At 44.4% G+C, this 13,133-nt stretch overlaps 1 protein-coding gene across 2 annotated transcripts; it reads right to left on the bottom strand.

Moving 5' to 3' along the window:
- Positions 1–4,311: 4,311 nt before the first annotated feature.
- On the bottom strand, positions 4,312–13,133 carry LOC149354146 (uncharacterized). 2 transcript variants are annotated; one of them, XR_016291180.1, is made up of 4 exons: positions 12,724–13,133; positions 10,483–10,809; positions 6,520–6,605; positions 4,312–6,433 (listed from the first exon to the last, which is right to left on the bottom strand). XR_016291180.1 is itself a non-coding variant. In XM_089583087.1 (3 exons), the coding sequence occupies exons 2-3, from the start codon at positions 10,589–10,591 to the stop codon at positions 6,069–6,071; spliced, it is 474 nt and encodes a 157-aa protein (XP_089439213.1). In that variant the 5' UTR covers positions 10,592–10,809; positions 12,724–13,128; the 3' UTR covers positions 4,312–6,068. The 2 variants fall into 2 exon arrangements, 1 of the variants encoding a protein (XP_089439213.1); XM_089583087.1 differs by lacking the exon at positions 6,520–6,605 and having other exon boundaries at positions 12,724–13,128.

The raw sequence follows: 13,133 nt of genomic DNA, 5'->3' as shown, positions 1-13,133 counted from the left end.
TTCGTCGGTGTCTCGTCTTTGTGGCGTGTGTAGTTCTTTAAATTTGCCCCTTTTTTGTTTGTGACCAGTAGACCGCCTATGGAATGCGTGTTTACCTCCCATGCGTCCCTAAAGGTGAGTGAGCAGGACGCAAGCCCGCGCCGTCCAGTACTGGCGTCCCTGATCTGGGTGTTTCCAGCTCATTCTGGAAAATATCTGTGCATATAACTCTTGTTATAATCATCACGATGCAGTGCGTGGGCTGTGATATGTCGTCGCATTGACTTTCTCGTGATGCAAGGGTTGGAGAACATTGCAGCATGTCGTTTCCAGCCAGCCTTCGATCCTTCAAGACACTGATCTGGACACCGAATGGCGACAGTACCAGTTGACGACTGTTGTGGGTGCGAGGTGGCGTAGATCTGCTAGATCACAGAGAGAATCAATTGCCGGCAGAATAATCGCAAGACTAACCCACCTGTGGCTCGCAACCACCTCAGTGGACTGAAAAATGCTCGGGACAGAGCGAAGCAATAAAGCTGCACGGTGCGAACGCTATAGATACGTTGCTTACGTCTCTTGTAGTACCTATCTGAATTAAATGTTCTGGAATGCACTGGCAGTGTGTACTTCTGCTCTTGAGACCGAGTCGTCCTTCATGGCGCAGAAAGAGTGCACTGAACGCATGTGCATACGCTGGGCGGCGCACCTTAAAAATAAAATTGTTTCTATGTTCACTGCATGTTTTCAAAGGCACATGAGTTCTAAGGTAATACTCCGAGTTCTCGTTCTGCTGGTATAGTCATATTTGGTCTGTGCAATCAATGACTCTGTGCCCACATACTGTCAAAAAGCAAGATTTGTCAGATCTTTGTCAGCCAGAGATGATGTGCTGGCATGCGTAAATTGATATATAGCATCGTAACAGTGTGACACTGAACACTTTATTAAGATGTAATAGTAAGTAATTTCGATGTTTGTGTAAGCCAGTGTATTTGCCTTCATTGAAAAAGATATTCAAGAAAGTGTTTTGGTGTTCGTATGAGGCGGGACAGAACTTGTGTACAAAGTATGTGATAGCCAAGTGCTCAGGGCGAAATGTCACCTATCACTGCCTCTCGCCGGGGCAGGTGGCTCTCTGGAATTCTTTACTTCAGCATACTGCAAAACTAAAATATGTGAAGAGCTGCGCTCAAATTTCGCTTTACCGACTGTAGTTATTGGCTGTCGTTTTTTTTTTTTGCACGTGGTTTACTGCTGATACAATAACACACATGGCTCAGTCTGTGCATTGTACTGTGTGCTACTTACTGCATGCAATGTGCAATGCTTCAAAAGCAAGGGTTCGGGCAAGTTGTTTGTTCTAGTTAAGGTTGGTCGCCAAACAGAAAGGGACGACACGGGAACCAGACACACAGCACCGACTATCGAGATTTCTGTCAGTGCTGCGTGTCCGGTTCTCATGTTCATGCTGTCTTTATTTCTTTGTAATGTGACCAACCTTAGCTTCAAAAGCAGTCTTTGCACTATGTATAGGGAGAGTGCACAGAGAGGGCCTGGTAATAAGCGTGTTCATTTTGTGCTTGTGTCTGTGTACAGCACCTGGTGCTAACTGCTCGCTATACTGCACATTTAAATTTAGGTGCCAAATGTACTTCCTTGTGATGCAGTGTGTGCACACCAGGGAATGATCTCGCATTTTGCATGGTGCAGCGAGTACCCTTCTCCTTAACATGTAACAAACTGTAGCTGCCTTTCAAAAATATCATTTTAGTGCATCAGCATCAGAACCCCCTATGTTGGAATAATCCGTCGGTCTGAAGCCTCAGGTGACAGAGTGGAGGGAGTGAAATCCACCTTCACGAAATTGCAAGGAAGAGGGAAGAAGAGAGGGCGGGAGGAGGCGGTTGGCAAGCGGTTGAAAATCTGATTCGAAGGGTGGAGAGAGTGGATGTGTCACTGATGGATGGGATTTCATCGGGTGAGTGGAGTGGGGGTGTCACGTAGTGATTGATGGTACCCATTCGTACAGTCTTACCCTGTCAGTGGCTGCTCCGTCCGGCAGGAACATAATGCTAACTTTGGCTTATGGGGTTTAACGTCCCAAAGCGACTCGGGCTATGAGGGGCGCCACAGTGGAGGGATCCAGTAATTTCGACCAACAGTGGCCCTTAACGTGCTCCGACATCGCACAGCATCTGGGCCTGCAATGTGTCACCATCGGAATACAACTGCCGCAGCCGGGATCATACCAGCGTCTAATGGAATTTGTTTAATTTTGTCGTTACACTCACAGTAAGATTAGTCTTTCCCACGTACAAGTTGTATTTAATGTCAGAGTCCAAGGAAGGGCAGCTTTCCAAAGCCACAGCTGGGCTTGTACGGCGTAATTAAGCAGCATTAACATCCTTTAGAATCAATTAACGTGTTTGTACTATGATTACACAATGGACACGGTATTTATCAAGGCAAACAATGGCAGCGTATATATGCCTGCAAATGTTTAAATCAAGAATAGTATCTGCTAGCTTATTAAAAATATATCATTTATAAAAATGACCGTCCAACTTCTCAGAAGTACCAAATCTGTGGAGAAATACAAATTGCAGATTGCCAATATGCCTAGGAAAATACATTTTGGCTGTCAAAAAAGGATTAGGAGCACTTTATTATTAATTACGCGAGGATTGTGGAGAGATGGGTCGGGTCACACCCAATAGTGCAAAACATGAACCCTTAGAAAAGATGCGAAGTTGTGGCGCCTATGCACTCATATGCTGTGCATAATGGGCTGCCTTGCATTACCATAACCTGTCCAGGTAGACTGCCACAAGTCAATAAAAATCTCCGATATATACAACCGCAGTTTTCAGTTAGGTAGACATTTTATTTGCGACATTCTTAATCTAGCTGGCAGGCTATCACCAGCCCGAGGTGAATGTGACGTGCAGGATGAAACGGGTGCCATATCTGGATACTGGAGTAAATGTGATGTGATGAGCCTTGGGAGCATTCCTCTTCACATGGCGCCAGGCAGTCTTGCGGCCACATAATACGGCTGACAGTGCTTCATTCTGTAACCTGTAATACCGCAGTTACTTGCATCATGGATGCAGTTTCTTGTGGGAAAAAATTAGAATGGTAAGTTTGGTGCATTTATTACATGGTGTAAAACATGGTGTGGTCAGTTGAACTTTCCCCAGATTTTGATTATTGATGTAGGGAAAGCATTTATTATGCAAATGCATCCATTATTTAAGTAAATATGGTGTACAGAAACCTGGAATGGAAACAGAAATCAGCATCTGCAGGATTGAAACAAATTCCTAACAACTTTGCCACAGCACCATACCCATGACTGCCAAGCCACATTTTAGCCCCTAGCCTTTCACTCTACACTGTCCTTAATCTGTTCATTCCCAATGGGCCAGACATGAGGCCGTATGGCACTCGGGTATCCGTATCTGCCTATATGGACATGCCACGTTGTCTACTACACAGCTTTTTAAACACTTGTAGCAACAGTGTCAGTTTTCTCAGAAGCATGAAACTTTGTTATGATTAGTTTTATGACACACCCAGCACATTAACAGGCATTCTAGCCAAATTATAATTTCGTTGCAGTTGGGCTTTGAAGCATTTTTCATTAATGAGTAAAAAGGAAATGACATTAACTGGGCACTATATGTTTCATCTAAGCTGCCTTCTCGACAAATAGGGGCATTTTAGAATTTCTAGGCAACAAAATTCGCACAGTGTTCCCATCACACAACAGAAGGCTCATTGCTTGGAAGGCTGGTGGAGAGACACTGTGTAAGAGCCAAGCAAGTTCATTTATGAAGTGCTTTATCATGTGAGGGAAGGCTATTCACAGCTGTTTCTACCATGGCAATATAAGTTCGTGTCACAAATTGCACCAGCAATGCTCTGAAAAATGAGTAATACTGTTTTTCTGTTGCAGCAGTATTCTCTTTGCAACATAAGATGAATAGTAGTTTTGCGCTGCAGCTTTCAGTGTGCAAGATGACAGCTACGGCTTAGCCTTTTGTCAAGAATACTTTTTCTCATATGCATTGCAGAACTGTAGAACCACATATTGTCAACTGTCCTAAAAAGGCAAGGTGTGTTGCTGGGCGAGTTGGTTGGGGTACATCTTGAGAAAAACAGCGCTTGCAGACAAAGGAAACGAGAAGGACACACAACTGCGCTGTTTTTTTTTTGTGTGTCCTTCTTGTTCTGGTCCTTTGTCTGCAAGCACTGTTTTTCTCAAGATGTCCTAAAAGGGCGGTGCACTGTGATAGCACGACGCAACAAAGAGGAATGCAGCATGGAGCGACACTTCATACTAATTTTATTGAAGAGCGCATGCCTCTCTGAGTGCATCACATGCAGACAAAATGAAATCAAGCAGGGATGACGAAGAAATAAAATTATAGTGAATGCAAGGCAGGTATGAACAAGAAAATGAGTGCACTAATTTCCCAAAGATGAAAAATGTTTGCCAATTGTCAGAAGTTCTCTGTTGAGCAGTGCCAGAGAGGGCGTACTCACACAAGCAGATTCTGAGTAGGGAATGAGGGGCCTGAAATATCTCCATTTCTTAATTGTCGGGTTTAACATTCGGGAGCGACACATGGGCTATGAGGGACACCATAATGGAGGTCTCTGGATTAATTTACACCACCTGGTGCCCTTTAATGCACGCTGACTTTGCACAGCACATGGCCATCTTTGTATTTTGCCTCCACTGAAATGTGGCTGCCATGGCCGGATCAAACCCACAGCCTTCGGGTAAGCAGTCTAAGAATGCCAGAGCCACTGAGGCGCCGTGGCGGGATGAGTTCTCCATTCCTAGGAGGAAAGTTTCGGGAAAAAGGAATGACTAGAAAAGAAATACCAGAGGCCTGTAGTGCACCCTCAATGGTGCTGCTTGATATGGGATATGATGGCGCACCTTTCTCATGACCATGTGGGCTTCAAGAAAATTAGCAAATGGCACTCCTCTTCCCTGCTGTGTCTTGAGCTTGCTATGCTAAAGCACTTTGTCAGAATAGCCCGCCAACTAGCTCATAACATAATCCTAATCCCTCACCTGAAATCTGCCATCTTCAGCTGGCAGGGCCTACAAACGCCAGCACAGTCAGATGCTACTTTCTGGCTGCTGTGCATCTGGCACGAGTGTAGCTCCATTATAGCAACAGCATGCATGTGCTTGCACATGTGCACATGCGTTGCATGGTCAACACGTACATGTGTACATGTTGTGGCAAGCCTCGCACTGCTCACAATGAAGCTCGCAGCCACTGCACGATTTGCTAGTTCTTTCCACTGTGTGCTTGAAGTTCACCAAACTTTGTGACTTTACATGCCACTGGCCATCTCCCACTCTCTCAGTACTGGACTTAGAAAGCTCAATCCCCACTTTATGCTTCCTAAATAGGGCAGATTTGCGGTGGTCTGCTCCTCCTTTGACACCTGTTGTAAAGTTTTTCGGATGTGAAATTGAAGAGTACTTTGATTAATGTATTCAATCACCCATTTACCTAGCCACCAAAGTGAGAGTACTTCAGTGCCTTGTGCACTGACTCCAAGTGATTATTTTTTGTTGATCCAATGTACTGCCTATAGCAGTAAGCCCACTGACATGCCCTCATTGCGTATGTTTTCTCAAAATTTCTGACGAAGCCAAAGGCAATTAAGCTGATGCTCTTTGGAGTGGATACCAAGAAGTGCAGGGAGCAACTGTTGAGAGTCAGTCTCATCTGTCCACTTCATCAGAGTGTGCAGCATGTCCCTTGTTGTACTCCTGCAGTCCTTGTTTGTGACTGTATTCAGGTGCGTGCTCCAGTTGTGTAGCACCTGCCAGCTGCAAAGCAATCGACTCCTCAAGGGACCCATCACCTGCTCCCATGCACTGCCATAAACAGGGGCATCATCAGACATAAATGCCTGACATGGTATTGTGTTTTTTCTTTGATGGCCTCGAAAAACCTCACCACAGTGCCCGTGTTCACCCTTTTTGAAATCAAGTAGGCACACGGCATACCAAAGGCATCTTGAGAAATTGTAAGCAGGGTTGTCAGTTGGAATTAGTACTTATTTATGCCATGGGTGGAGTCAATGCACAGTTTCGCTGCCCCCAATTCATAAAGGAGCTCTCGTTGTGGGAACGTCATTAATGCTCGCTCAAAGTCACCATCATGACTGTTGGGGTCACCCTTCTTCCTGTAATACAACAGTGGCGACTCATTTTCTGCCCTCCTTTCTTCGACCCATAATTCAACACTCTTAAAATTGTCTGCATCTCTCTGCTCTGTTTTGCCAATCCTAAACTTATCTGCAATGTTACGGAGGTCCTTAGTGGTCACAAGTTGCATCCGTGGGCTTGATCCACTTGTACCTGCTCGGATGTTGTGCACAATGGTTTTTTCTGGCACTCCTTCTGCTAACCGGCCTGAAAATGGTACAGAAAAAAACTGTTAACATCTCTGGTGGTTCATCTGCCTACAGCCATGTAATAAGTAATAAAGTGACAAATACTTCTGGTCGGATTCCTTCGTTTTGCACTTTGTTCCTTTTCACAGGTGACACACAGTTCATCTTACTTTCATTTCACTTCTGTGGCACTGCAAAGCACACGACAAAATGGTTGTTTCAAAGCCAGATGGACTTTATTTTTATGAGCTTGAGTGTTTAAACTTGCATACTGCAATGCAAAACAGGGAAGTTATATACAGCGTGTTATAAATGCAGAATATAACAGCACTGAAAATGTGGACAAGAAAAGAATAAGGACGTGTGCTTCTCATCCTGTCCCATTTCATTCTGCATATTCAAAAAATGCACCAATTCGCCTGACAGCAACCTTTAAAGGAGTAGAGACACTAAATTTTTGAACGCGATCTTTGTTTCTTTGGACTTTTGCACAAGACAATAGTGTACACGAGTCACAATGTAGAATTCACTTACGCCAGGTGAATAATTTCTAAGTGAATATTTTTCTCATGCTGTTTCAGTTTCAACACCTAAATGACTGCTGCTAAGTCAGAGACAATTGGAGGGCATGCCAGTCATACATAAACTGAAATATAAATGCTGCTTGTTCGTTTTTTTTGCAATTTCAACTCTTGTGCAGGTTTGTGTTTTATATTAGTGGTTTTTCAGGAAAGGAAATGGTGCAGTAACTGCCTCAACCATGCCATTAAGGAAAGAAGGAATGAAAGAAGCAAGAGAGAAAGAGGTGCTGTAGTGGAGGGCTCCGTAATAATTTCGACCACCTGGGGATCTTTGGGCACTGACACTGCGCAGCACGTGGGCACCTCTTGCCTCCATCGAAACTCAGCTGCCGCAGCCGGGTTCTAACCCCGGTACTCCAGCTTAGTAGCTGAACACTCAAACCACAGCCGTTCCTCCGAGCATTACTGATGAAGAGCCAAAACAGCCAAATAATTCTAATTAATGAAAGTTCACTGCAGACGATCTGTCTTATGAGAAAAAACATGGCCCTTATACAACCATTAGACTGGTGGCGTTGCATTGATCAGCAACAAAATGCCTACGCTTTTGACAGGCAGCCAAAAAAAGAGGCTAGCATCGAGTGCAACTGTCAGTCATTCAAGACACGTTTCATGGAGCTCAAGCCGACTTCTTACGGATGAAGTTCAACGTCAGCCGATTGAGCGACAGACCTAGGATAGTCAATGAAACCAGCAGAAAAACAAAAGAACAGACATTGGAGTAGTCCAGTGCTAGATGACATTCCTAATTATGTTCAGTTCGAAAGACTGGACCCCTTCCACAAAGCATCTCTAAACTAAACGGCATGAAGTTCGTACAGACTGTGCTGTGCATGCAATGTGCCGTGGATCAATTGTTTTCCACCCTTCGATGCGACCAAGTAGGCTGAAGTGAATTGCACTGCAGTCAGATACAACTCGAGAACGAAGTGGCAGATGGCCCTTAAGAGGGTTCACCAGTGGCAGTGTCCATAGGAAATACATGGGAACTTTCAGAAGGTATACCGTGTCTAAACATGGCTCGATTTTCACGAGGTTTGTGGCAGCGTTTTCTTCTTTAGTGAATAGAGGAAATGTTGCGGGCAGATTTTATTGTTTGCATTTTTTTTACCAATTAGACGCAAAGTTCCAGAAAAATGCTGCTTTTAGATATGTCGAACTTCCCTGTCATCTCTGGAAAAAACTCAGCCAAATATCAAAATTTCGTCCGCAACATTTCCTCCCTTTTTCGTTCTTGATTGTTAAGCCGCAATTTCTATCCGTATCGAACCTAGTGTTTGCGTTTTACAGGCTCTGAAAGTTGTGTATGTATTTTCTGTGGGGATTTGAATTTCGCGCTAAAATATTACTAGTGCGACGTGGCTCCACCTGGCGACAACTTATTTTGTCGCTACTACACTCTACCACAAACTTCTTGCTTGTCTGTGTTCATGCGCACACTTTTTTCTTATAACCTGGACGAACTTTATTTCTTTCGTTCCTTTTCTTCTTGCTTAGGCTGTATTTGGAAAGGATTTCTGCTTTTCTTTTTTTTCTCGAGCTTCTGGTGCCAAAAGGAAGGGGGATGCAAGGCCACACCCAAAAGCACCTCACTCTCCCCCCCCCCCCCCCCCCCCCCCTTAGCTCACACAGTAAGGCATTGTTCGCCCCAAAACACTCGTGAGTCGAGTTATCGGGTCAAAAACCGGTTACTGGGTCCATGTAAACGTGCCGAGTCGAGTCAGGAGTCAAGGGGTCGGGACCAGTAAATTCCTTTTTTTTTGACTGAACTCCATCCTGCCCCGATGTGCTTGCAAACTCTATCGAGCCGAAAAAACGGAGGGGAGAGGATAAATGCAAACTTGTTTTTCACTTGCGCCGTCGCACCTGCGAAGCAGCGGTGGTGTGCCTCAATCTTGGATGCTACCACCAGTGGCGTAGCCAGAAATTTTGTTCGGGGGGGGGGGGGGGGGGGGGGCTCATGTTGCAGCGCGGCCTCCTGATAGAATTTGTGGAGAGATCAAACGCAATAATAAATGCATTGCAATTGACAATGCCATTGTGTATTAGGTAACGCTATGCACTGTCTAGACAAGTGAAATATGTATTTTTTAAATAAAAAAAATGTATTCGTATGTTCAAAAATCGTGGCAGACATAACTGATACCAATGCTTCCATGTTTTTGCGTATTTAATAAGTAAAGAAAATACCACACGAAGTCTAGAGCTATATCAGTCCGAAACGAGCAAAACAGTGCATGCCGCTGATATGAAAAAACCACAGTTCTCGTCCTTTTAAGTTTCATCCAACTTTGATTTGCTTGGTGCCTTGTTGGTGCTGAGAAGCGGAAGATGGGTGTTCGGCGCTGGGAAGGCTCGTACGAGACTAGGCATAGTAAGCTACAGGCTGTCACTACAATCGAGGACATGCTTCTGTAGCTATGTAAGGAAGGCGGGAAAGGGATGAAAACCAGTCATAAGGCCTTGTGCTAGGAGCTCCTTTCTTTCCTATTATTTGGAGACTGACTACACAGGTGTTCAACACAATGGGACCTTTTCTGGGTAATGTCCTGGGGATGCACCAAGCCTCGCTTCCGTCATTTTAACCAACCACACCTGTCTGCTCAGCCGAAACCAGTAGCCCCCCTCTACCATTGTAAAAGAATTTTCTCAGAAAAGAAGGAAGAAAGCTTAGGCAACCCAAACCGGAAACGCTAAATTGGTGGGTTACTGGGAAATGGTCTATTGTCTGACCCCCACATCCTTCTTTGCTCAATGGCTTGAGAGGGGTTAACTTTTTTGTGCTTCGGTCCCAGGAAACTTGGCCACATACCTACACAAAGTTCTGGGCTCTACTTTTTGTACGCGGAAGAACGAATACTTTCGTGTCGCGGTGTGGTTTACACACCTGGAGGGGGTATAGAACTTACCTCCTTTTTGGGGTACTCAGGTGCTGCCATCTATCGACAGAAAAAGTTCAAATCTGAGTAGCCTTGTAGCTGGTGAACCCTCTTAAAGAAGACCCCCCAGTCAATGGTGTCAGCTGATTTTCATCAATTAATCCAATTAAAGCCATAACTAAACCCCTTTCATCTGCCACCCTCCTGCAATGCTACCCCCTAGGATTAACCATGACATCATGAGAATCGGTCGACGCCATTGGATGGCAGGCTTCCTTTGAGGGGCATTGGCCGCTGGGTTCTTAAGCTGTGTCCTACTATAACTTCTTCCGCCCCCTCGTTTTGTGGGACATGCCTTCTCCCACTTTACAATAGGCATTTTCGTGTTGTCCCACCTCTTTTGTGCCATAGATGCATCGCAGAAGAATAAAAATCATTGAAATGATCACTCGAGTTAATGAACAATATCTTCCCCCTAAAATACATTTCTATTGCACCTTCGTCTCCCATTTATGAAAGGTTGGTGGAGTGTAGCCTCTAAACGTTTTCACATTCCGGTACAGTCAACACAGCATGCACAAATGCTTTGTACAAGAGGAGTGGCTAACCTGCAAGCACTCTGGCGTCATCCTGGGACAGCCTTTGGTGGCAGGCCTCATTGAAGTGTCCGTAGTGTTTCTTTTGAAACACTACATATCCCTTGCCCTCTTTCTCCATGACCTCTAGAGTAGCAAAGCAGTGTTTGCCGATTTTGCAGCTTCCTTGCCCCTTTTCCTGCCTTTGGCGCTGTTCTATAGGAAGCTCTTCATACGAGCCGGAACGGTGGCAGTGCAGGTAGCGTTTAAAAACCCTTGGTGCACATTCCTTCTTTCCTGTAGAAGCTGTAAAATGGCAGCAAGTTTTGCTTTCTTCTCTGTCTTTCCAGGCGCAAAATCCTGAAATGGAAAGATTGTAAACATAACTAAGCACTCCACATAGTCTTAGTTAATTATTAGTGTGAAAGCACAATTCCGAACGGTAAACCCCGAGCAAGATCCTGCGATGTATGTGGGTTTGTGCCAAGAGCATAGCAACGGCGACATAGCAACCACAGCCTCACAGCAGAATTGTAACATAGTTATGACACGATGCCAACATATGATGTTAAGTCCATGACCACTCATGACTAAAGCTTATGCGCCAATAAATCCAACACAACAACAACTCATGACTAATATGAAATTTTTAAAAATTGAGGCGTGAACAAAGGTGGGCTCCATTTTGATAAAAACGTGTACACAATGATAGCAGATGAATAACGACATAAGGCATCCTTAGAAAGCCAACAGTAAAGTAACAAGACAAGGCAATGTTCATGAAATTCTGCTTTTGCACGTTTATAAAATTTCGGCAAAACTTCTCTGTCAATTTTTTGTGTATCACACTACTTTCATTTTTTGAAAAGCAAGGCCAAATTAAAGTTTGTACTTTTTACATACACTAATGAAAAATGCATGTGCTATGGAGTGGGCACATATGCAGTACTCTCGCACTACTACTGGCGCTCTGCCAAGTGCGCATGACAATCACAGATTTAGCTTCACATTTTTAGCCTTTTGCCTGCAGTGCAGAACTGCATTTCCCAGCTTTTTTATTGTTAAAAATTTATCAGTCATTCGCTTACTGTTTTTTCCTGCTATAGCGCATGGGGAACAAGTTTTGGAGAAAATTATTAAGTTCAGGTTAAGTTATTACACAGACTGTTACATGGAAGTTTGGTTTGGTTGGTTTATGGGGTTTAACGTCCCAAAGCAACTAAGGCTATGAGAGACGCCTCATGGAAGTATTTCAATTTTCATGGAAGTATTTCAATTTTACTACATCCTGCAAAAACTCATTCCTGCACAGCAACCTTTTACATGGCCCTGTCCTTTGACCACAAATTCAGGTCAGCGCTGTTGACTTCTGAAGGCAGAACAATGCTGGGCATTCTTCCTACACACTTCTGCGTGTTGCGATTGCCATGGCTTCAGCGCTGCTAAGCTGGTGCATGCCGCGACAATGTTGTGTGTCCTGTCGAGACATTGCAGGTGCCTGCAACAAAGCATAAGCAAGGCCTGTAGCAGCGAGTCTGCTCCAAGGACCAGTTTTTTCCTGCAGTTTTTTTCCACTTTAAATATGAAAGAGAGTGCACTGCTTGTCACTTTGCTTATGGAGGAGCTAGGACACCAAAAAAAAATTCTGCAGACACACATAAGACTGCTTACCAGCGAGAATGCCAAAGCATTAAAGTGCACAGTCATGCTATGTTGCAGAATGATGAGTCATGAGTGCAAGGCATGACTACGCAACTTTGTACAAACTCTGCACACCTTATGTTACTAGTAAAGTGCTGAGTCATGCTACACTTCAGAATTACTAGGAGTCAAAACTATGACTACCTAAACTTTGTACAAACTATACCTTACATTACAAATAAGTGCAAAATGACTATGACAAGTCATGGCTTTCAAAGGTTATAGTACCTTACGATTCACATTTCACTCGAATGCCCGCAAAGGCTACCTCTGCAGATCTGTCGCACTAGACTAAGCCCATTGAAATCTTCATGGTTCCTTTAAAAACGTGTATGTCATCGCTAAGTTTTCGTGCACAAAACCACGTGCAAGTTTCCCCAGGTGAGTGCAAGCCCGTAAATAAAAAAAAGAACGCGCTTTGTGTTTACAAACCTAAAATGCGCGCACTCTTAAAGTCAATAAACTGCAACTTTTCAATCGGTAATCTAAGCGCGCGACTGCATCCCGCTTTGGCCCTTTATTGCTTTGATCACTGCGTGCGTGCATGCAACAGTTATAAACTTCGTTTCTTACCTTTATTATTAGAGTCGAAGACTAGATTCTCCACCTCTTCCTCGAAGTTGTGGTGCCGTCGCAGGTCACGAAGGGCGACAAAATGCTTCGGACGTAAGTCGCACAAGAACGGCCGTGCCTTACTACATGTTGTTATTGTTGTGACTGGGAGAAGGATGAAAAGGAAATTGCATGGGCCTGCCTACTGGCTGGAGCCGAGCCACCACCGCTGCCGCGTACAGATAGAGAAGAGATCAGAGGAAAGAGAAAAAGAAAAGACGCGTCGCAGCAACAACTGCGTCCTTCCCCATGAATATCCTTGATGGGTGTTTTTAAATTACTAGTATTGAAGAACGCCTTGTCGCAAACCGCTGAAGCAACGCCATCGCACGCGTCCGTCTCCATGCTCAAGGGAAAAAAATAAACAAGCG

The sequence above is a fragment of the Amblyomma mixtum genome, chromosome 3 (assembly GCF_055824585.1).
Source record: "Amblyomma mixtum isolate Tamu chromosome 3, ASM5582458v1, whole genome shotgun sequence".
In the NCBI taxonomy this organism is placed as follows: Eukaryota; Metazoa; Arthropoda; class Arachnida; order Ixodida; family Ixodidae; genus Amblyomma; species Amblyomma mixtum.
The sequence above is the reverse complement of the archived record's forward strand: the minus strand, read 5'-3'. Positions and strand labels throughout refer to the sequence as shown.

Excerpts from the sequence above, each read along its gene's own strand:
- LOC149354146 (XM_089583087.1), bottom strand. The coding sequence starts at position 10,591 with ATGGAGAAAGAGGGCAAGGGATATGTAGTGTTTCAAAAGAAACACTAC. Across the intron at positions 6,434-10,482 it reads TGACGCCAGAGTGCTTGCAG|GCCGGTTAGCAGAAGGAGTG; the intron begins GTTAGCCACTCC and ends TACCATTTTCAG.